The sequence below is a fragment of the Lampetra planeri genome, chromosome 46 (assembly GCF_965212315.1).
Source record: "Lampetra planeri chromosome 46, kcLamPlan1.2.h2, whole genome shotgun sequence".
NCBI lineage: Eukaryota > Metazoa > Chordata > Hyperoartia > Petromyzontiformes > Petromyzontidae > Lampetra > Lampetra planeri.
Window position 1 is genome coordinate 7,756,498 of NC_136152.1, and position 26,964 is coordinate 7,783,461.

A 26,964-nucleotide genomic window follows, 5' to 3' on the forward strand; every position below is an offset into this window, starting at 1 on the left:
GACACGACACACAGGACACACAGGACACGACACACACGACACACAGGACACGACACACAGGACACACAGGACACGACACACAGGACACGACACACACGTCACACAGGACACGACACACAGGACACGACACACACGACACACAGGACACGACACACACGACACACAGGACACGACACACAGGACACGACACACAGGACACACAGGACACGACACACACGACACACAGGACACGACACACACGACACACAGGACACGACACACAGGACACGACACACACGACACACAGGACACGACACACACGACACACAGGACACGACACACAGGACACGACACACACGACACACAGGACACGACACACAGGACACACAGGACACGACACACACGACACACAGGACACGACACACAGGACACGACACACAAAACAGGATCCCGGTCACTCGTTTGCAGCCATCTGGATTTTTATTTTTTGCCTGCTGTCAAAACGACACACACGACACGACACACACGACACACACGACACAGGACACGACACACAGGACACGACACACACGACACACAGGACACGACACACACAACACACACGACACACAGGACACGACACAAAGGACACACAGGACACGACACACACGACACACAGGACACGACACACACGACACAGGACACGACACACAGGACACGACACACACACGACACACACGACACAGGACACACAGGACACGACACACACGACACAGGACACACAGGACACGACACACACGACATACAGGACACGATACACACGACACGACACACACGACACAGGACACACAGGACACGACACACAGGACATGACACACGACACACAGGACATGACACACAGGACACACAGGACACGACACACACGACACACAGGACACGACACACACGACACACAGGACACGACACACAGGACACACAAGACATGACACACAGGACACACAGGACACGACACACACGACACACAGGACACAACACACACGACACACAGGACACGACACACAGGACATGACACACACGACACACAGGACATGACACACACGACACACAGGACACGACACACACGACACACAGGACACGACACACACGACACACAGGACACGACACACAGGACACGACACACAGGACACGACACACAAAACAGGATCCCGGTCACTCGTTTGCAGCCATCTGGATTTTTATTTTTTGCCTGCTGTCAAAACAAATGAAAACCACACACTCCTCAACATTTTCAGTCTCTGCCTCGTAACCGAAAACATCAAACAATTCTGGCATTGCCCCTTCTCCACCCAATACTTTATTATTATTATACGTGACAGCCCTGTGAGTTTATTTGTAAGAATGTGGTTGTGTGAGCTGCACGTGATTGGTCACCATGGTACAACAGTCGACAAAGTGGCCATTATCACCCCTGTAGTTTTTCTTCAATTGTAAAAAATAATAATTTAAAATAAAAACATTCAAACGTTATCGGTGTACAGCAGTGGCGACCACATCGGGCTTTTGTGGTGCAGCACCCGGGACACAGACAATCTTACAGATTGCAGTTACAATAACTTTTGTTCAAAATCGGGAACACTGCACAAGGTGAACATGTAACTTTAGTGTCAACATCTTGGATGATTGGCAAGTGCCATAGCCTGGTTGTCCCCCCCCCCATCCATCCCCAGTGCAGCTGCACCGTCTGCACGCCGACAGCTCTGCAGCTTGGCAACCTCACGGCTCTGTGGGCCCTGCCTGATGCTGCTGCTGCAGCTGCAGACGACAATAGCTGCCACGAGCCCGCAGGCTGTTTGGTCTCGACAGGCATCTCGCAGTCGCCATGGCTGGTTGGGAATGTCGGTGAACACAAAAGGTATGGAGAGCATAATTGACTGCACGAGTTGACTGCTATATAAAAACGATGCCAAACAACTAACATTGGCCATAATCATCTGTACGAAAATGTTAATCTCGTTAAAATATATATATAGTTTTAGACGCGCAATCACTTCAATCTCCCTTAAAAGATGGCCAGGTGTCAATGGCAGTTGTTTAGCAGTGTAACATTTCTACAATTCATTTCAGACTTGTTTCCTCTGGCCGGCACCTGCACACACCGCCCCACTTTAACCACCGCTGTCAATGCCCACGTTGGTCACGGTACCATCAAGGCGACCGCTACAATCGCATTAATCACTCACTTGAGAATGTAAATTGCTATCCACGTCTCCGTGTTGGGATAGACTGGGCCCCACTACAAACTAAACTAATTTTTATGTTACCAGCTAAGGCCCACTGAGCTAGAGTAGCTCTTTTCAGAAGTGACCTGGCCACAGATGATAGCCCAACGAAGTGATTTGTGTGGAAATATATCGCAGTATAGCGGCCAAATACTCTTAAACGCGTTACGTCGATTCTAAATGTGGAGGGAAAAACCGGAAGACCCGGAGTCAAATCCACGCGACCACGGGGAGAGAGACCACGCAAACTCCAAATACAGCATACAGGCATCAGTGCTGGGATCTAACCGACGGCCACCTGCACACCAGGCGAGGGAGTCAACATCTCCGAGCCACCGTGGCGCCCCTCGACTTTTTTTTCCACGAAGCCGGCACCTTCGTGGACCCTTTGGAGCGAATCGCGCAAACGAAGCAAATTGCACTCACGACCAGTGCCGGATGAAGCTAGCGCGGGGCCTGTAGCATGATGATGTTAGACTGGGGCCCGAAATATAAAAACACTTAAAAATTAAAGCACAATTTTTTACTTGCATAGTAAAGTAATTGTATTTTTTTATTTGCTATACAGCCAGATAATACGGCAACTGATCCCTATGGCGGAACCCCGGGGTACCAAATAATACTAAATGGCCGAGGCAATTAAATATTTATTTCTGGGACACTATTTTTTCCCAAGGGTGCATCGTGTACAGCTCGTCGAGATGAGTCAACTGCCGCATCGCCGACCATCATAAGACTAAAAATTACTGCATTACGGACATTGTGCAAGAGCCGGGGTGCTATGGTGCCCGGGGTACCCGCCATAAGGTTCAAATCTCTAACCTTAAACGCCCAGTCCATACAAAGTTGAAGGCAGTAAGAGCAAGTGCAGAATTACTGAACCGGAATTGACAGCTTGAAAGCATTTAGTGCTGGGCCCTTGAAAGCGCAGGGCCCGTAACACATGATACTTTTGTTTCGAGGATAATCCGGCACTGATAACGACGCCCAAGACGCGTGACCACGCACGCCTCGCACGCTCGTGTAGAAAATGAATTGACTTGCAATGTATCGACACAACGATACAACGAAAAAGCTGTCATGTAAAAGCATTACGTGGGTATGTTGAACTTCTTTCACACCGTACGTAGCCAACCGTGCTAATCAGAGGCGCAAGGATGATGATGTATTACACATTCTATGACACACATCATCATCATCCTTATTGGAGTATAACATGAAAACCATGTTGGTTTTGGTCAAGTGGTTCCCACGAAGGATGTGGGATTCCCACCTGTGCGTGAGCAGTGCTATCCCGAGTGAGAGGGACGCACTTTTGCAGCCGTCTGGAACGCTGTTCCGTCTGATATGAGGAACCCACGAGAGCGATGCACTTTTACATCTCGATTGAAAACTCATTTCTGCAGAACTTCCCTTCATGTTTAGTTTGTTGTGCGTCCCCCGTACGGTGAGAAACAAGTTTAACATGCATACACATACATGCGTACACCAAGCGACAATAAATAAAAGATGAAGAGCATCGCACAAACATTGATTGTAACAGTCATCGTTGACCACCTGAATGTGACATTGGAGTCGTTGCTCGACATCAACATCAGCCGTACGAAGGCCGCCGACGAGGAAGAGTCGTTGTGGTGGTCAAGTTCCAGGCTGTTTCCCGTTAACACTGCATCAGGTGGCGGCGGTGCAATCTCACAAAGGGCATTGCCGAGGAAGGGGAGGAAACGCCAGCCCCTCTCACACCGCTTCCTTTCGTCCGAGTCAACTGCCCGAGTGGCCAGGAGGGCCGTGGGACGCAGGGACGGATCAAGGCACGGGGCTTTGGGGGCTGCAAGCCCAGGGGCCTCCACAAATTTAGTGAAAAGTTATTATTTTATTTGTTCTTAGCCTTGTAAAAATAAATTCTATTTTTCTTTAACTTTGCTTTCAAACTTTTGAAAATATTACTGGGGGCCTCACAGTCCATGTAGCCCAGGGGCTTACAACATCTTAATCCGGCCCTGGTGGGACGTGGACTTGGCCTTGGGCAAGTCGACAATTTCACTTGTTTTGTTCATGCCTGTAAAGCACGATGTATTGCGTGTTTTTGCACGCATAGAGCTGTAGAAATCAAGTTTGATTGATTGGGCAGTCAACTCGCGAATCCGGTTTGTTTGTTCGCGGTTGGGGCCCCGCACCAAACGTGCTCACGTTTGTGTCACGTTTGTCTCGTGGTTGCTTCAAATTGCAGTCCGTTCTGCCACAGCAGCGTAGTTTTGCATCACGCGAATTGGCTGCAACGCGATGAATGCATTAGGGAACACATTTCTGTTTTCATAACGCGGGTGCCCATTGGATAGTGGGATAAGCAGTGGTACGACGGCCTCAGCGTAGCATCGCACACCACTCCTCCTCCTTCCACTCCACCACTCGCCTCAAGAAGCAATCTTAGCTTCTTCTTGTGGCATTACATTGAATAATTTCTTCTGGTTAAAAATGTTTTAGTTAAAAAAATGTTACCATTAAAAGCTTTTAAGCGAGTCTCTTCACACCGTTAATCGTCTCCTATCTTCACCCTCCTCCATGGCTACCTTTACTATTGCTTAGCGACGAACATTGTAACATACATTTTTCACTAATTTTCATGTTTAAATGAATGAATTATACTATTGAACTAAAACAAAGTAATTTAAAAAGAACACGTACAAATCAACAGCAATATCACAAATTATTATTAAAATATGGCAGTGATATTGGCGTTTTCGGAACCTAATTCCCCTTAACCCCTCAATTCCCTTTGAATACGCGTCAATTATAATAACGCGGCGATCTTCAGGAATGCAACTACCGCGTTATCGAGGCGCAGACTGTCGAGAAATTCAAGTTGCACATTAAACGCCGTCGCGAGCGGAAGGCGGCACGAGACTTTTCCGGGAATCGGCCAAACATTACAGTGCACAGTCGGTTAAGGCTTTCGAGGATAAATACTGGCCTCATATTTAAATATTGGCGGATGCTCCACATTGCGTGGTCTTTTTTATGTAAATACCTTAGTGCCGAAGCGGGAATCGCCACTAATGGAACAAACCGCCTCAGGCGATTTGGCCGTGTTCGAAAGATTGCATCGCAGACCAAATATTTTTGTTTACAAAAAATTCTGCTCGAAAGCACTTCACCGAGAAAACAGTGACCGTATAAATAGTCTAGGCATTTGACAATCGCTTCACGAGGGTGTGCTTCAAGTAAACAAACGATTGTACAACGTATCACAAAATACTCAATACTTGGCATACCAACCGTGTCTGTCCAGTTTGTTAATTTCACATTTAAAGCCCTGCAATTCGAAATTCCCGTGAGTGAACGTCTTCACGACGCTCCCCGTACACCCCAGGACAGAATACATTCTGTTTCAGTCTGTTTCCAATTTAAATTCGGATTCCTCACTTGTTCATGACAAACGCTATTGCTTTTGAACCGTCACTACTTCCACCGCTAAAAAGTACCCGACAGATAAAAAAGTTAAGTGACATTTTTGTTGATATGTAGACTGCATGTATCAGTTAATAATTTATCTTTTGGTTAGGGCACATAATGACCCGACCAAATGTGTCCTAAGACTCTCCAACTACCCGAGAGCCAAATAAATTAAACGGTCACGTGGACAACTATTTCACGAATTTAAATAAAGGATATACAGTCGACCCTTCTGCATCGCGACTTTCCCCATCGCGGTTTCGATTTATCGTGGGGTCGGCATAAGAAAGTAAATGGGTATTTTTTGGGAATTTTGCGAAAGCCGCAGACGACACCCAAAAAGTTTAGTAACTTAAATGCATAAAATATATGTGCACAGCCCCCCCCAACCCCCCGGCTGGAGGTGCTCGCTTTGCTCACGAAGGGGACCTAAACATTTAATGCTGTTTTTCCAGATTGCGGGGGGCCTGCGCCCCTAACCCCCGCGATGTGGCAGGGTCGACGTGAACACGCAAATGTTAGTATTGTAGCGACGACGTAATGCTGTGAACTCTGGAGGAAAGTTCGTAATTTCAACATGTAACATGGCAGCATTGCAAAGCAAGGCATTAAAGCTCCACACGTTGAGGGTTTAAAGAAAAGTGGCAAAAAGTGCGGGCAAACAATAGAATTCTATATCACAAGCTTACTTGACAAATTATAAAGTGATTTGAGCTACAACTTTAAAAGGTGCCACTCACAATAAGTACTTAGAGCAAGAAATGAAAGACTTTCCTATTGAACACGCGTTAGCAGGCAGCGAAGTGTGGCAGCGTACTGACTCAACAAGAGGATGTTGAGGGATGGCGCGAGAGCTTCACGCTGCCTTCAAGGACAGTTTCCACGAAAGTTCAGTGGCTCAACCTTCATGTAACCGGCTCCCCTCTTTCACATTTTTTTGCCAGGTGCACCCCGATATACGTTAATTGCACAATATATTTTTTTGTTGGAAGAAAACAATGCTAAATACCAAAGTGAATGCGGTTCCAGGCCGTTTGGCTGGCCGCCGCGTTGTTTACAGGCCATGTCGTCGTTCACACTGCTGCTGCTGTGCGTTCCACCACGGTTCGTCCGCTCCTCCTGGCCCTCCCTCACCCTCCCAGTCAACCCTCCAACCCTCTCCCCCTCACACGACATTCACCGCAGTTACTGGTGAGCGAACTACAGCGTGCAGTGTTACCTGTCTAATCTAGTTTTATATTTATCGAGCGCCTTCACCCAAGGCGCTTCGCTATTATTTTTCATATTTATTCATGAAAATATCTTAGTGGCGTTATTTTAGGTTTTGGGTTAGAACATCTTTTCTTAGGAACGCATCTTTGGCTATGTAATGATGGGACATTATGGGAGAATACGCTTCAATATGCTGTAGAATTTTCACCTAACGTTCATGTTTTCAAGAACGAAACCCGTATATCGAGGTAAACCCGCACATCACCTGGTTATCTTATATTATATTTACAGAGCGGCTTTGTTCAAGGCGGTAACAGAATAAAGTGATTTAGATGGCAAGGGCGTGCTAGGGCCAAGCAAAGAGTGACCACAACAGAGGGTCACGTGGGGGTCACAAAAGGGCAGGGGAGGGATGGGAAGGAGTGGAGGGGCGAGGGGTGGGAAGTGGATGGGGCAATACAAAAGAGGTGAGCTTTGAGAGAGGAATACGAGGAGGTGAAGGATGGGGACTGCTTAATGTAGTGGGGAAGTTTATTCCAGTGAAGAAGACGAGTTCTGGAAGGATGTCCCTTTATAAAACAGTGAAAACAAATGTCACGACCGTGACTGTTGCGAAATGTTACTGCTGCATTGCTACCGATAATAATTTAACATCTGCAAATTATTACTAAATGTTAATTGAAAATGAACTTCAAACTAAACTATTTCATTTTTTCCAGGTAAGGCCACTGCGCTATACAGTAGTCCCTGGGTTAACGTGTTTAATCCGTTACTCGAAAACGACTGTTAAACAAAACAATTTAATCAAATATAGGACTTACATGTTCAAAGCATTAATCTATTCCAAGCTGATTGGAAGTTGACCTTAATAATTTCCTACTTTGTTTTAAAGCTTTTTAACTTTCCTACTCCTCTTTTCCTTTGGCGAATTCACTTTAGGGGTCACTGCAATCACTTATGAGTAAAAAAAAAAGTAAAAATCACCGAGTCTGCAAGAGCTGTTTCCACTGCCAAAACAGAAAACGCAATGCAAACAAAGCCATAGGTGAGCGTCGCTGATTGGCTGAGGGTATGGCTCAGCCCCACTTACGAGCGCTCGGATTGGCCAAACTTGGTGCCCGCGTGCCCAACGTAAACGTACCGTTAGTCACAATGTTAACGTTCGTCGAAACCACGGGGTCCTATGGGAGGCGAAACGTGAACTGAAAAACGGTAAACCACTGTCACTGTTAACCGAGGGACTGCTGTAGTGACTTGGCCACAAATTACTTCTCAACAAAGTGACTTATCACGTGGAAATGTATCGCAGCCAAATGCTCTTAAACGCATGTTTCTAAATGTGAAGTGAGAAACCGGACGACCCGGAGAAAAACCCACGCAACCATGGGAAGAAAATTCAAACTCCAAATATAACAGGGCAAGGTTGTTCACACATCTTGCCACAGCGGTGCCATTAAAGTCTGCCCTCGCTCCTCATTGGTCAGTGTTGAATCGGTCTCGTGACCAGCGAACTCATATTGGCCAGCAAGCCGACTCGCTCAAGGGGAGACGTCTCCACGGCCAGATGAGCATTTGCCACTCCGTTCGTCACCGGTAACATCTCGATATTCTCTGCGTCCCCACGTGCAGCTTCACCCCCGTCAGCCCTGTGGGACACAAACGAGGGTTTACAAACTGCGCGGCGCCTGCCCACGGCACAGGGGTGACAATACTTAATGGGGATTGAACCTCGGATTGTATCCGGCATTTGCTCAATATCTCCAGCATGGCCATTATGAATCCTCAAAGAGACACCCATTCCTAGGGACTGAACCTGTGATCTCAAAGGTGCCTCGGACATGATCACTCTGAACCTGTCTTCCAAGCACCCTCTGAACCACATTTACGTTAAATCGCTTCCCCAACTCCTCTTGCTAGTGCGTGGCTAGAGGGGGCACACCTGGGTGAGTGGAGGGATGTCCCAGACGAGCAACGTTTCTTCACACATATGGCAATGGCAATGGCAATACAAATTGAGGAAAATATGACGACTCCTGCCACGATGGTCAATGTCGGCGAGCTGGTCCATGATGTGGGCGAGTTCTCCCCTCCAGGGGTGTCCTTGCCACCACCAGCGTCTGTGTGCGACCGCGGGGCTGTGGAGACACGACAGACGGCATCAAGCACCGACATCCACTCACAAGCAGCAGTAGCAGCAGCAGTGGTGCAACCAGCAACTCAACGCGGCTGCACGTGTAGCCAGGATTAGACTGCGAGATAAACGCGTCTTCGCTGGCCGCAGGGAGAGAGCTCTCCTGCTGCAGGACTGGTGGCCCAGGGGCCGAGATGGCAGAAAAAAAACAATGACAAAGTGGCATTCTGTTTCAAGAGCCTCGTGGGTCATGAAATGCATCACAAGTGACTGCAAAGAGCCATCGTGGCGCTTCCAACCTCTGCTCATTCACCTGCAGCCACATGCAGAGTGACAATCTTCGTATGCTTCTTCCAATCTATTGTTATCTCGGCTTGGAAAGTCATGGGGCCGTGGCTCCTGGAGGCGTTGAAGATTGTGTGGGAGCAGTTGCCTTTCTCCACGTCTCCCAGGGTTGAGGAATTCCTTGCAGTCGAGTCGTCAATCTGAAACGAGAAGAACCGCCAGCATTCACGCACCCGAGATCCGCCGTCTCGTTTGGAGTGGCGTGGCATTTCAAGGTACAACAAAGTTGTGAACATTTCTTTCGCGAACTCGCACTTGCAACGGGCCACTTGTTCAAATTACAATGTCAAAGGCCCTCCAATCTGTTTTACATGTGTGAATAAATATACAAAGTTATTGATTAAAAGTTTATTCCTTGGTTGAGCCTTTTGTTATGTTTAGAGCTCACACGGCAGCCTCCACAGCCACGACTCTTCGGCATCTTTCTCGGGGTGCGAGCAGCCAAGAAGAGGAACGTTTCTCGAGATCTTCCACCTCTGGTGCCTCTACAGTCTGTTCTCCTATATTGATGTCGTGTTTTCATAACGCGAATTGGATAAAACGCCATAAATGTATTAGGGAACGCACATTTCATAATGCCGATGCAAATTGGACATAACGCATTGGCGTGAACGGAAATACATCGCGCGAGTAGGAATAAGCGGTCGTACGGCGGCCTCGGCGTAGCATCAGACAAGGCAGTGGGATGCCGCTGGATGCTTCTAGATGCTACCTACACACCTCAGTCTTTGTTCGACCTGTGTACGCATCTCACGTGTTATCGCAGACTGCTTTACCCTATATCACATTTTATTTATGATAACGCGATGTTTATGTAAAGCGGTGTTCTTCAGGAACGCAACTACCGCCGCGTTATAGGAGAACAGGCTTTACAAGTGGGCGGTGCTCCCCGCCACTCTGCCACTGCGCCGGAACACCCCCCTTCAGCCCGATCTGCCTTGCTTACAACAACGGACAACGGGTTTTTGTGCTCCACTCTCCCTGTGGAAGTAAAAAAATCCACAAGCCATCCCGTTGTCTCCTGCACGCCCTCTTATCAATGGTGCCAGTCCCCCATTGCTCTCCCTTTCCCTGTGCAGAGATTTAAGCCACACCATCTCTGACGGGGAGGTGGAGGTGGGAACTCTGTGGGCAGTGATGGACTGGGACTAGAATTCGGGTCAGGTATTTGTAAACACAGTGGCCCAAATTTCCATGCGAACTTATTGGACACAAAAAACAAATGGTCCGATTAGGAAGAATATTTGGGGCTGCCGAATATGGGGCCTTAATGCCAACCGAGAGCGTAAATAAGCAATGAAACGTATACATCAGTGGTCATAAAATATCACATTTGCAATTTCCCCACACAGACCGGCCCACCGTCCCTCAGAATGGACAAGCCCCACCGGGAATTTGCCAGTCCGAGTCCGTCTGTGGGTACCATCAATGCCTACAAAAATCTATATTTACTTAAGTACTGAACCTAATTACTTGTGTTTGGCCTGGCGGCACCCACAGCCACGACTCTCGGGTGTAAACTACCAAAGACAGATTAGGAGGGGGAGGTGGTCGTCCTCGTTACCAAGTCCTCTCAACCTTATTAATTCCACGGCATAAACCTGCTCAATCTTCGCAGCACACCAAACACACACAAAAAATCGCTGCGGCAACTCCATCCAGCAGTGGATTGGTCATGGATGATGTGTGTGCGCGCACGTCCCTTTCTCAAGTGATACGCCGCTACGGATGGACTTGGTGCCATTGTGTAAATGTGGAATTTCCACAATTGCGTCACGTGTCGCTCCCTCCTCCTCGATCGCCACGTGTTCTCCGAGCCTCGTCGCGGTGACTCATTGAGAACCGCGGACGCGTGAGGTTTGGGTTTGAGGGTACCTGGCGCAGCCAATTAACTAAGAGGGGGGATTTGCGTGTCTTGTGTGTCGGTCAGGGCACGTGTGCCGTGCTGGCCTTCATAGGTGCTCACTAACAGCACTTGCCACTACAGTTGAAGGCTATATGGGGGATCTTTGTCGGTGTTAAATTGGTAATTGTTAAGATGGCAGTGTGATCATCTATTTCATGGCTTTACTTGGATTTCCATGTCTGTCTACAGTGCTCATATCAACGTCCATGTGTCTGTCTATTTAATTGTTTTACGTTGATGTTTGTGTCTTTGTTGATTATTTCAATGCCTGTGTGTCCGTTGATCAATTTGAAAATACCGCGGCACACCTGGTGGCACTTTGCCGCGCCGGCACGCTGGTTGTGAAGCACTGCTCTGTACCACCGAAATGAACGCTGCCCCGACCAAAAGCCTCATCCTGGTAACGCTAAGACATCTGACCTGAAATGCCTAACATCATGTTACTGCCTTACAGACGGAGTTAACGGGAGACCCTTTGTGCCACTAACCATAAACAGCCCGGGCTCTCATTGAATGTGATGCGATCCCATGCCGGGCAGATGTCCCTGTACGCTCATAGAAACAAGGCGGACGCGATACGGCAGCCTGTGGCGCAGAGTGGAATTGACGATGACCGGTACCACCGGTGTCCAGATCGGCCTCTATGGAAGAGACTCATGAAGGAAGCTACTGGGCATTTGGAGGCAGTCACCCTCCGACAACAGCGGAGGGCAGAGGAGCGATGCTCACAACGATGAGTGGAGCGTGGGGTGGCTAAAATGCAGCAAGCTGGTACAGTAGGTGGTGCATCTGGCAGTCATTTCAGTACAACCATGGCAACTAGGTCTGTCCCGTGACCTCGTGCTAGCAGCGAGCCTTCAACAATTCACATGGTCTCAGAGTGCACCCAGCCTGGCACAAGCACTGTGGTGATGTCACCCTCACATAGTGGCAAACGGTAACTGCTGCTGTATAGCAAATTGGATACCAACTGTTGAATGGAAGCTGCCTTTCCCCTATCTCTCACCACCCCATGCAATACAAATATTGGTTCCCATTTTCGAAAACTCTGTAAAACGTGTTGGGTAAAGACAAAGGGCTACAGAATGCTGTAACAACCTCTGACGATCCAAGTGAAACAAGTGGTGAGCAGCAATTGCGGAGCTGACTTTCCTGCTCTCGATGGAATTCAGACAGGGCCAAGCAAGGAAAGTGTTTTCTTGCAATGAATGTTGAGGGAGCTAAAAAAAAGAAAATTCGTTTCACTTGATAGTTGGTGAGATGCAGAGGCAAGTAATACAGATTCTGGTCAACAGGCGAGGAGATCAATGACACGTGACTAGACAGAGGCAGCATCAGCAGAAGATGGAAAGGGGGGCGAGACCAAGGATGAGAGGGAAAATAGGAGCAGACTGGGTGGAAACATCAATAGCCTGGACAAACTGTGATGTTTTTAAATGAAACAATCCAATTTGGTAATTCGCTGAAAAAACTTACCAGAACCAACTTAATTTCGATGAGCTGCGACCACTTGACGGTGACGTTCCCTTTGCCGATCGGAAAGGAGCAAGGCAGAGTGACGTCGTCTCCCTCCACCGCTTGCACGTCGTCCTTCACATAGATCTCCTGCGCCCAGTCGCACTCCACGAATACTACGCGGGAGGCAGAATGAGACGCCCGTTAGACGCCTCGTCCCAACGAAGAAACACTCTCCACGCTCCGTGGAGATTACATCGGTTGGCACCCCGTCACAGGCGTCCACACGAAGAGAGACTGATCGCTTCGCTTTCCTGTGCGGTATCCCACGAAGGACGTTTTCATCTCACCCACTGCCCCTTGTTCCCACTTCATCAAAACACACACACGGCTACAAGGACTCAACAACGCCGCGCTTTGTCAAAAACTCCATCTCGTAACGAATTAATTAGACACCGTCGCACTAGTTATTCATGCCGATTCTTTCGCTATACTCTATGTTTAGTGGTTGTTATAAGTTCGCTCAATGCAGACGAGCTGGGCGCAATGCACACGTGCGGAGCCGCGCCGTGGCGTCAGATGGCGTGTTTGTTGTGCATGCAGTGTCAGTACTACGGTAGTCCAATTCGGCCCCAGTGGATAGGTACAGAGTAAGGTGACAGTTTGAGAGGAGCTCTCCGATCTGGAATTCATCATCAACATCCGTTTTCTGCTTTCACACTGTTCGCTGTGACATTGCCAACCGTTTTTTTGCGGTAACCGATTTCTCATTCTTTTATTACCAAATCATGTTCCAGAGGTCTGTGCGTTCCATAAAACCATAAACTATTTTTTATTTTACCAGATAAGGCTCATTGAGCTATATATTTTTCAGAAGCTACATGGCTATCACAAATGATAGCTGAACGAAGTGGCTTTTCACGTGGAAATTTATTGCAGCCAAATACTGTACACTAAATGCATGTTTCTAAATGTCGACGGAAAAACCGGAGGACCCGGAGAAAAATCCACGCGACCAACAGAGAGAACATGCAAACTCCAAATATACCATCAGGCGTCAGGGTTGGGATCTAACCCACGACCTCCTGTATACCAGGTGAGGCACCAAATCTTCAGTGCTACGTCTCTTTTATCAACGCTTCTTTACCTCAGGATGTGATTTGTGGTGTCATATCATTTGCTCCGTTTCCTTTGTATCTTTCTCCACGCACTCTGCATTACCGTGTCGGTCGATTCAAGCATGAAAGTGGGAACAAGTTAGTGCCCCCCCCGCCCATACCCTACAACCCCCCCTACCCTACAACCCCCCCCTACCCTACAACCCCCCCTACCCTACAACCCCTCCCATCCATACCCTACAAACCCCCCCATACCCTATAACCCCCCCCATACCCTACAACCCCCCCCATACCCTACAACCCCCCCATACCCTACAACCCCCCCCATACCCTACAACCCCCCCCCCATACTCTACACCCCCCCCCATACCCTACAACCCCCCCATACCCTACACCCCCCCCCATACCCTACAATCCCCCCCCCCATACCCTACAACCCCCCCCATACCCTACAACCCCCCCCATACCCTACAACACCCCCATACCCTACAACCCCCCCCCAAACCCTACAACCCCCCCCATACCCTACACCCCCCCCATATCCTACAACCCCCCCCCATACCCTACAACCCCCCCCCATACCCTACAACCCCCCCCATACCCTACAACCCCCACCCCCATACCCTACAACCCCCCCCATACCCTACACCCCACCCCCCCATACCCTACAACCCCCCCCATACCCTACACCCCCACCCCCCCCATACCCTACAACCCCCCCCCATACCCTACAACCCCCCCCCATACCCTACAACCCCCCCTACCCTACAACCCCTCCCATCCATACCCTACAAACCCCGCCCATACCCTATAACCCCCCATACCCTACAACCCCCCCCATACCCTACACCCCCCCCATACCCTACAACCCCCCCCCCATACCCTACAACACCCCCATACCCTACAACCCCCCCATACCCTACAACCCCCCCATACCCTACACCCCCCCCATACCCTACAACCCCCCCCCCCCATACCCTACAACACCCCCATACCCTACAACCCCCCCCCCACACCCTACGACCCCCCCCCCATACCCTACAACCCCCCCCCATGCCCTACAACCCACCCCCCATACCCTACAACCCCCCCCATACCCTACACCCCACCCCCCCATACCCTACAACCCCCCCATACCCTACAACCCCCCCCCCATACCCTACAACCCTCCCTCCATACCCTACAACCCCCCCCATACCCTAAACCCCCCCCCATACCCTACAACCCCCCCCATACCCAACAACCCCCCCCATACCCTACAACCCCCCCCCATACCCTACAACCCCCCCCCATATCCTACAACCGCCCCCCCATACCCTACAACCCCCCCCATACCCTACAACCCCCCCCCCCATACCCTACAACCCCCCCCCCATACCCTACAACCCCCCCATACCCTACACCCCCCCCATACCCTACAACCCCCCCCCATACCCTACAACCCCCCCCCCATACCCTACAACCCCCCCCCCCATACCCTACAACCCCCCCCCCCATACCCTACAACCCCCCCCCCCAAACCCTACACCCCACCCCCCATACCCTACAACCCCCCCCCATACCCCACAACCCCCCCCATACCCTACACCCCACCCCCTCATACCCTACAACCCCCCCCCCATACCCTACAACCCCCCCCATACCCTACACCCCACAACCCCATACCCTACACCCCTCCCCATACCCTACAACCCCCCCCATACCCTACAACCACCCCCCATACCCTACAACCCCCCCCCATACCCAACAACCCCCCTCATACCCTACAAGCCCCCCATACCCTACAACCCCCCCCCCCCATATCCTACAACCGCCCCCCCCCATACCCTACAACCCCCCCCATACCCTACAACCCCCCCCCCATACCCTACAACCCCCCCATACCCTACAACCCCCCCCCATACCCTACAACCCCCCCCCCCCCATACCCTACAACCCCCCCCATACCCTAAACCCCCCCCCCCATACCCTACAACCCCCCCCATACCCAACAACCCCCCCCATACCCTACAAACCCCCCCCCATACCCTACAACCCCCCCCATATCCTACAACCGCCCCCCCCATACCCTACAGCCCCCCCCATACCCTACACCCCACCCCCCCATACCCTACACCCCCCCCATACCCTACAACCCCCCCCATACCCTACAACCACCCCCCATACCCTACAACCCCCCCCATACCCAACAACCCCCCTCATACCCTACAACCCCCCCATACCCTACAACCCCCCCCCCATATCCTACAACCGCCCCCCCATACCCTATAACACCCCCCATACCCTACAACCCCCCCCATACCCTACAACCCCCCCCCCCCATACCCTACAACCCCCCCATACCCTACAACCCCCCCCCCATACCCTACAACCCCCCCCATACCCTACAACCCCCCCCATACCCTACAACCCCCCCCATACCCAACAACCCCCCCCATACCCTACAACCCCCCCCCCCATACCCTACAACCCCCCCCATATCCTACAACCGCCCCCCCATACCCTACAGCCCCCCCCATACCCTACAACCCCCCCCCCATACCCTACAACCCCCCCCATACCCTACACCCCCCCCCCATACCCCACACCCCCCCCCCATACCCCACAACCCCCCCCCCCATACCCTACAACCCCCCCATACCCTACAACCCCCCCCCATACCCTACAACCCCCCCCCATACCCTACACCCCCCCCCATACCCTGCAACCCCCCCCATACCCTACACCCTCCCCATACCCTACAACCCCCCCCATACCCTACACCCCCCCAAACCCAACAACCCCCCCCCATACCCCACAACCCCCCCCCCCCATACCCTACAACCCCCCCATAGCCTACAACCCCCCCCCCATACCCTACAACCCCCCCATACCCTACACCCCCCCCATACCCTGCAACCCCCCCCATACCCTACACCCCCCCCATACCCTACAACCCCCCCCATACCCTACACCCCCCCCAAACCCAACAACCCCCCCCCATACCCTACAACCCCCCCCAATACCCTACAACCCCCCCCATACCCTACAACCTCCCCCACATACCCTACAACCCCCCCCCATACCCTACAACCCCCCCATACCCTGCAACCCCCCCCCATACCCTACAACCCCCCCCATACCCTACAACCCCCCCCCCCCATACCCTACAACCCCCCCCATACCCTACAACCCCCCCCCCATACCCAACAACCCCCCCCCATACCCTACAACCCCCCCATACCCTACAACTCCCCCCCATACCCTACAACCCCCCCCCATACCCTATACCCCCCCCCATACCCTACAACCCCCCCCCCCCATACCCTACACCCCCCCATACCCTACAACCCCCCCATACCCTACAACCCCCCCCCCATACCCTACACCCCCCCCATACCCTACAACCCCCCCCCCATACCCTACAACCCCCCCCATACCCTACAACCCCCCCCCATACCCTACACCCCCCCCCCATACCCTACAACCCCCCCCATACCCTACAACCCCCCCCCCATACCCTACACCCCCCAATACCCTACAACCCCCCCCCATACCCTACAACCCCCCCCCCATACCCTACACCCCCCCATACCCTACAACCCCCCCCCATACCCTACAACCCCCCCCCATACCCTACAACCCCCCCCATACCCTACACCCCCCAATACCCTACAACCCCCCCCCATACCCTACACCCCCCCCCATACCCTACAACCCCCCCATACCGTACAACCCCCCCCCATACCCTACAACCCCCCCCCCATACCCTACACCCCCCCCCATACCCTACACCCCCCCCATACCCTGCACCCCCCCCCCCATACCCTACACCCCCCCCATACCCTACGAACCCCCCCATACCCTGCAACCCCCCCCCCATACCCTACAACCCCCCCCATACCCTACACCCCCCCCCCATACCCTGCAACCCCCCCCATACCCTACACCCCCCCCATACCCTACAACCCCCCCCATACCCTACACCCCCCCCATACCCTGCACCCCCCCCCCATACCCTACACCCCCCCCATACCCTACGAACCCCCCCCATACCCTGCAACCCCCCCCCTTACCCTACACCCCCACCCATACCCTACAACCCCCCCCATACCCTACAACCCCCCCCATACCCTACAACCCCCCCATACCCTACAACCCCCCTCCCATACCCTACAACCCCCCCCATACCCTACAACCCCCCCCATACCCTACAACCCCCCCCCCATACCCTACACCCCCCCCCCCATACCCTACACCCCCCCCCATACCCCACACCCCCCCCCATACCCCACAACCCCCCCCCATACCCTACAACCCCCCCATACCCTACAACCCCCCCCCATACCCTACAACCCCCCCCCCCATACCCTACACCCCCCCCCATACCCTGCAACCCCCCCCATACCCTACACCCTCCCCATACCCTACAACCCCCCCCATACCCTACACCCCCCCCAAACCCAACAACCCCCCCCATACCCCACAACCCCCCCCCCATACCCTACAACCCCCCCATACCCTACAACCCCCCACCCATACCCTACAACCCCCCCCATACCCTACACCCCCCCCCATACCCTGCAACCCCCCCCCATACCCTACACCCCCCCCCATACCCTACAACCCCCCCCATACCCTACACCCCCCCCAAACCCAACAACCCCCCCCATACCCTACAACCCCCCCCAATACCCTACAACCCCCCCCATACCCTACAACCTCCCCCACATACCCTACAACCCCCCCCCATACCCTACAACCCCCCCATACCCTGCAACCCCCCCCCATACCCTACAACCCCCCCCATACCCTACAACCCCCCCCCCCATACCCTACAACCCCCCCCCATACCCTACAACCCCCCCCCCATACCCAACAACCCCCCCCCATACCCTACAACCCCCCCATACCCTACAACTCCCCCCCATACCCTACAACCCCCCCCATACCCTACAACCCCCCCCCATACCCTATACCCCCCCCCATACCCTACAACCCCCCACCCCATACCCTACACCCCCCCATACCCTACAACCCCCCCATACCCTACAACCCCCCCCCATACCCTAGACCCCCCCCCCATACCCTACAACCCCCCCCCCCATACCCTACAACCCCCCCATACCCTACAACCCCTCCCCATACCCTACACCCCCCCCCCATACCCTACACCCCCCCCCCATACCCTACAACCCCCCCCCATACCCTACACCCCCCAATACCCTACAACCCCCCCCCATACCCTACAACCCCCACCCCATACCCTACACCCCCCCATACCCTACAACCCCCCCCCATACCCTACAACCCCCCTCCATACCCTACAACCCCCCCCATACCCTACACCCCCCAATACCCTACAACCCCCCCCATACCCTACACCCCCCCCCATACCCTACAACCCCCCCCATACCGTACAACCCCCCCCATACCCTACAACCCCCCCCCCATACCCTACACCCCCCCCCCCATACCCTACACCCCCCCCATACCCTGCACCCCCCCCCCATACCCTACACCCCCCCCATACCCTACAAACCCCCCCCATACCCTGCAACCCCCCCCCCCTTACCCTACACCCCCCCCCATACCCTACAACCCCCCCCATACCCTACAACCCCCCCCATACCCTACAACCCCCCCCATACCCTACAACCCCCCTCCCATACCCTACAACCCCCCCCATACCCTACAACCCCCCCCATACCCTACAACCCCCCCCCATACCCTACAACACCCCCATACCCTACAACCCCCCCATACCCTACAACCCCCCCATACCCTACAACCCTCCCCCCCCCCTACCCTACAACCCCCCCCATACCCTACAACCCTCCCCCCCATACCCTACACCCCCCCCATACCCTACAACCCCCCCCCCCCATACCCTACACACCCCCCCCATACCCTACAACCCTCCTCCCCCATACCCTACACCCCCCCCCATACCCTACAACCCCCCCCCCATACCCTACAACCCCCCCCCCATACCCTACAACCCCCCCCCATACCCTACAACCCCCCCCCCCATACCCTACAACCCCTCCCCATACCCTACAACCCCCCCCCCATACCCTACACCCCCCCCATACCCTACAACCCCCCCCCATACCCTACACCACCCCCATACCCTACAACCCCCCCCATACCCTACACCCCCCCCATACCCTACAACCCCCCCCCCCATACTCTACAACCCCCCCCATACCCTACAACGCCCCCCATACCCTACAACCCCCCCCATACCCTACAACCCCCCCATACCCTACAACCCCCCCCATACCCTACAACCCCCCCATACCCTACAACCGCCCCCCCCATACCCTACACCCCCCCCCATACCCTACAACACCCCCATACCCTACAACCCCCCCATACCCTACGACCCCCCCCAAACCCTACAACCCTCCCCCCCCCCATACCCTACAACCCCCCCCCCATACCCTACAACCCCCCCATACCCTACAACCCCCCCCCCATACCCTACAACACCCCCATACCCTACAACCCCCCCATACCCTACAACCCCCCCATACCCTACAACCCTCCCCCCCCATACCCTACAACCCCCCCCATACCCTACAACCCTCCCCCCCATACCCTACACCCCCCCCCCATACCCTACAACCCCCCCCCCATACCCTACACACCCCCCCCCATACCCTACAACCCCTCCCCATACCCTACAACCCCCCCCCCATACCCTACACCCCCCCCCATACCCTACAACCCCCCCCCATACCCTACACCCCCCCCATACCCTACAACCCCCCCCATACCCTACACCCCCCCCATACCCTACAACCCCCCCCCCCATACTCTACAACCCCCCCCATACCCTACAACGCCCCCCATACCCTACAACCCCCCCCATACCCTACAACCCCCCCATACCCTACAACCCTCCCCATACCCTACAACCCCCCCATACCCTACAACCGCCCCCCCATACCCTACACCCCCCCCCATACCCTACAACACCCCCATACCCTACAACCCCCCCCATACCCTACGACCCCCCCAAACCCTACAACCCTCCCCCCCCCCATACCCTACAACCCCCCCCCATACCCTACAACCCCCCCATACCCTACAACCCCCCCCCCATACCCTACAACACCCCCATACCCTACAACCCCCCCATACCCTACAACCCCCCCATACCCTACAACCCTCCCCCCCCATACCCTACAACCCCCCCCATACCCTACAACCCTCCCCCCCATACCCTACACCCCCCCCCATACCCTACAACCCCCCCCCCCATACCCTACACACCCCCCCCCCATACCCTACAACCCTCCTCCCCCATACCCTACACCCCCCCCCCATACCCTACAACCCCGCCCCCCATACCCTACAACCCCCCCCCATACCCTACAACCCCCCCCCATACCCTACAACCCCCCCCCCCCATACCCTACAACCCCTCCCCATACCCTACAACCCCCCCCCATACCCTACAACCCCCCCCATACCCTACAACCCCCTCCCCATACCCTACAACCCCCCCCCCCCATACCCTACAACCCCCCCCCATACCCTACACCCCACCCCCCCATACCCTACACCCCCCCCCCATACCCTACAACCCCCCCCCCCATACCCTACACCCCCCCCATACCCTACAACCCCCCCCATACCCTACACCCCCCCCATACCCTACAACCCCCCCCCATACCCTACAACCCCCCCCATACCCTACAACGCCCCCCATACCCTACAACCCCCCCCATACCCTACAACCCCCCCATACCCTACAACCCCCCCCCATACCCTACAACCCCCCCATACCCTACAACCGCCCCCCCATACCCTACACCCCCCCCCCATACCCTACAACCCCCCCCCATACCCTACAACCCCCCCCCCATACCCTACAACCCCCCCCCATACCCTACACCCCCCATACCCTACAACCCCCCCATACCCTACACCCCCCCCCCCATACCCTACAACCCCCCCCCCCATACCCTACAACCCCTCCCCATACCCTACAACCCCCCCCCCATACCCTACAACCCCCTCCCATACCCTACAACCCCCTCCCCATACCCTACAACCCCCCCCCCCATACCCTACAATCCCCCCTCATACCCTACAACCCCCCCCCCATACCCTACAACCCCCCCCCATACCCTACACCCCCCCTCAAACCCTACAACCCCCCCCCCCCATACCCTACAACCCCCCCCCCTCATACCCTACAACCCCCCCCATACCCTACAACCCCCCCCATACCCTACAACACCCCCATACCCTACAACCCCCCCCAAACCCTACAACCCCCCCCATACCCTACACCCCCCCCATATCCTACAACCCCCCCCCATACCCTACAACCCCCCCCATACCCTACAACCCCCCCCCATACCCTACAACCCCCACCCCCATACCCTACAACCCCCCCCATACCCTACACCCCACCCCCCCATACCCTACAACCCCCCCCATACCCTACACCCCACCCCCCCATACCCTACAACCCCCCCCCCATACCCTACAACCCCCCCCCCATACCCTACAACCCCCCCTACCCTACAACCCCTCCCATCCATACCCTACAAACCCCGCCCATACCCTATAACCCCCCATACCCTACAACCCCCCCATACCCTACACCCCCCCCATACCCTACAACCCCCCCCCATACCCTACAACACCCCCATACCCTACAACCCCCCCCTATACCCTACAACCCCCCCCCCATACCCTACAACCCCCCCATACCCTACACCCCCCCCCATACCCTACAACCCCCCCCCCCCCCATACCCTACAACACCCCCATACCCTACAACCCCCCCCCCACACCCTACGACCCCCCCCCATACCCTACAACCCCCCCCATGCCCTACAACCCCCCCCCCATACCCTACAACCCCCCCCCATACCCTACACCCCACCCCCCCCATACCCTACAACCCCCCCATACCCTACAACCCCCCCCCATACCCTACAACCCTCCCTCCATACCCTACAACCCCCCCCATACCCTAAACCCCCCCCCCATACCCTACAACCCCCCCCCATACCCAACAACCCCCCCCATACCCTACAACCCCCCCCCCATACCCTACAACCCCCCCCCCCATATCCTACAACCGCCCCCCCATACCCTACAACCCCCCCCATACCCTACAACCCCCCCCCCCCATACCCTACAACCCCCCCCCCCCATACCCTACAACCCCCCCATACCCTACACCCCCCCCCAAACCCTACAACCCCCCCCCATACCCTACAACCCCCCCCCATACCCTACAACCCCCCCCCCATACCCTACAACCCCCCCCCCATACCCTACAACCCCCCCCCCCCAAACTCTACACCCCACCCCCCATACCCTACAACCCCCCCCCATACCCCACAACCCCCCCCATACCCTACACCCCACCCCCTCATACCCTACAACCCCCCCCCCATACCCTACAACCCCCCCCATACCCTACACCCCACCACCCCATACCCTACACCCCTCCCCATACCCTACAACCCCCCCCATACCCTACAACCACCCCCCATACCCTACAACCCCCCCCATACCCAACAACCCCCCTCATACCCTACAAGCCCCCCATACCCTACAACCCCCCCCCCCCCATATCCTACAACCGCCCCCCCCATACCCTATAACACCCCCCATACCCTACAACCCCCCCCATACCCTACAACCCCCCCCCCATACCCTACAACCCCCCCATACCCTACAACCCCCCCCCCATACCCTACAACCCCCCCCCCCATACCCTACAACCCCCCCCATACCCTAAACCCCCCCCCCATACCCTACAACCCCCCCCCATACCCAACAACCCCCCCCATACCCTACAAACCCCCCCCCCATACCCTACAACCCCCCCCCATATCCTACAACCGCCCCCCCCATACCCTACAGCCCCCCCCATACCCTACACCCCACCCCCCCATACCCTACACCCCCCCCCATACCCTACAACCCCCCCCATACCCTACAACCACCCCCCATACCCTACAACCCCCCCCATACCCAACAACCCCCCTCATACCCTACAACCCCCCCCCATACCCTACAACCCCCCCCCCATATCCTACAACCGCCCCCCCATACCCTATAACACCCCCCATACCCTACAACCCCCCCCATACCCTACAACCCCCCCCCCCCATACCCTACAACCCCCCCATACCCTACAACCCCCCCCCATACCCTACAACCCCCCCCCATACCCTACAACCCCCCCCATACCCAACAACCCCCCCCATACCCTACAACCCCCCCCCCCATACCCTACAACCCCCCCCCATATCCTACAACCGCCCCCCCCATACCCTACAGCCCCCCCCATACCCTACAACCCCCCCCCCCATACCCTACAACCCCCCCCATACCCTACACCCCCCCCCCCCATACCCCACACCCCCCCCCATACCCCACAACCCCCCCCCCCATACCCTACAACCCCCCCATACCCTACAACCCCCCCCCATACCCTACAACCCCCCCCCCCATACCCTACACCCCCCCCCATACCCTGCAACCCCCCCCATACCCTACACCCTCCCCATACCCTACAACCCCCCCCATACCCTACACCCCCCCAAACCCAACAACCCCCCCCATACCCCACAACCCCCCCCCCATACCCTACAACCCCCCCATACCCTACAACCCCCCCCCATACCCTACAACCCCCCCCATACCCTACACCCCCCCCATACCCTGCAACCCCCCCCCATACCCTACACCCCCCCCATACCCTACAACCCCCCCCATACCCTACACCCCCCCCAAACCCAACAACCCCCCCCATACCCTACAACCCCCCCCAATACCCTACAACCCCCCCCATACCCTACAACCTCCCCCACATACCCTACAACCCCCCCCCATACCCTACAACCCCCCCCATACCCTGCAACCCCCCCCCATACCCTACAACCCCCCTCATACCCTACAACCCCCCCCCCATACCCTACAACCCCCCCCATACCCTACAACCCCCCCCCCCCATACCCAACAACCCCCCCCCATACCCTACAACCCCCCCATACCCTACAACTCCCCCCCCATACCCTACAACCCCCCCCATACCCTACAACCCCCCCCCCATACCCTATACCCCCCCCCCATACCCTACAACCCCCCCCCCCATACCCTACACCCCCCCATACCCTACAACCCCCCCATACCCTACAACCCCCCCCCCATACCCTACACCCCCCCCCCATACCCTACAACCCCCCCCCCCATACCCTACAACCCCCCCCATACCCTACAACCCCCCCCCATACCCTACACCCCCCCCCCATACCCTACAACCCCCCCCATACCCTACAACCCCCCCCCCCATACCCTACACCCCCCAATACCCTACAACCCCCCCCCATACCCTACAACCCCCGCCCCCATACCCTACACCCCCCCATACCCTACAACCCCCCCCCCATACCCTACAACCCCCCCCCATACCCTACAACCCCCCCCATACCCTACACCCCCCAATACCCTACAACCCCCCCCCATACCCTACACCCCCCCCCCATACCCTACAACCCCCCCATACCGTACAACCCCCCCCATACCCTACAACCCCCCCCCCATACCCTACACCCCCCCCCCATACCCTACACCCCCCCCATACCCTGCACCCCCCCCCCCATACCCTACACCCCCCCCCATACCCTACGAACCCCCCCCATACCCTGCAACCCCCCCCCCTTACCCTACACCCCCCCCCATACCCTACAACCCCCCCCATACCCTACAACCCCCCCCATACCCTACAACCCCCCCATACCCTACAACCCCCCTCCCATACCCTACAACCCCCCCCATACCCTACAACCCCCCCCATACCCTACAACCCCCCCCCCCATACCCTACACCCCCCCCCCCATACCCTACACCCCCCCCCCATACCCCACACCCCCCCCCCATACCCCACAACCCCCCCCCATACCCTACAACCCCCCCATACCCTACAACCCCCCCCCCATACCCTACAACCCCCCCCCCATACCCTACACCCCCCCCCCCCCATACCCTGCAACCCCCCCATACCCTACACCCTCCCCATACCCTACAACCCCCCCCATACCCTACACCCCCCCCAAACCCAACAACCCCCCCCCCATACCCCACAACCCCCCCCCCATACCCTACAACCCCCCCATACCCTACAACCCCCCCCCATACCCTACAACCCCCCCCATACCCTACACCCCCCCCCCATACCCTGCAACCCCCCCCATACCCTACACCCCCCCCATACCCTACAACCCCCCCCCATACCCTACACCCCCCCCCATACCCTGCACCCCCCCCCCCCCATACCCTACACCCCCCCCATACCCTACGAACCCCCCCCATACCCTGCAACCCCCCCCCCTTACCCTACACCCCCCCCCATACCCTACAACCCCCCCCATACCCTACAACCCCCCCCATACCCTACAACCCCCCCATACCCTACAACCCCCCTCCCATACCCTACAACCCCCCCCATACCCTACAACCCCCCCCATACCCTACAACCCCCCCCCCCATACCCTACACCCCCCCCCCCATACCCTACACCCCCCCCCCATACCCCACACCCCCCCCCCATACCCCACAACCCCCCCCCCCATACCCTACAAACCCCCCCATACCCTACAACCCCCCCCCATACCCTACAACCCCCCCCCCCATACCCTACACCCCCCCCCATACCCTGCAACCCCCCCCCATACCCTACACCCCTCCCCATACCCTACAACCCCCCCCCATACCCTACACCCCCCCCCAAACCCAACAACCCCCCCCATACCCCACAACCCCCCCCCCATACCCTACAACCCCCCATACCCTACAACCCCCCCCCCATACCCTACAACCCCCCCCATACCCTACACCCCCCCCCATACCCTGCAACCCCCCCCCATACCCTACACCCCCCCCATACCCTACAACCCCCCCCATACCCTACACCCCCCCCCCAAACCCAACAACCCCCCCCATACCCTACAACCCCCCCCCAATACCCTACAACCCCCCCCATACCCTACAACCTCCCCCACATACCCTACAACCCCCCCCCCATACCCTACAACCCCCCCATACCCTGCAACCCCCCCCCATACCCTACAACCCCCCCCCCATACC

At 56.2% G+C, this 26,964-nt stretch overlaps 1 protein-coding gene across 5 annotated transcripts in view; it reads right to left on the minus strand.

Moving 5' to 3' along the window:
* Positions 1-1,174: 1,174 nt before the first annotated feature.
* The window catches only part of LOC144733388 (uncharacterized), a 33,163-nt gene continuing 7,373 nt past the window's right edge, over positions 1,175-26,964 (minus strand). For 4 of the 5 annotated variants that reach the window (XM_078615287.1, XM_078615286.1, XM_078615285.1 and 1 more), the window contains 4 exons: positions 12,761-12,915; positions 9,347-9,518; positions 8,842-9,037; positions 1,175-8,548 (listed from right to left, as the gene is read on the minus strand). In XM_078615287.1, the coding sequence (XP_078471413.1) occupies positions 8,383-8,548; positions 8,842-9,037; positions 9,347-9,518; positions 12,761-12,915 (689 nt within the window). In that variant the 3' untranslated portion in view covers positions 1,175-8,382. Of the gene's footprint in view, positions 8,549-8,841; positions 9,038-9,346; positions 9,519-9,766; positions 9,879-12,760; positions 12,916-26,964 lie in introns of all 5 variants that reach the window. The other variant, XR_013588350.1, reaches the window with a different exon arrangement.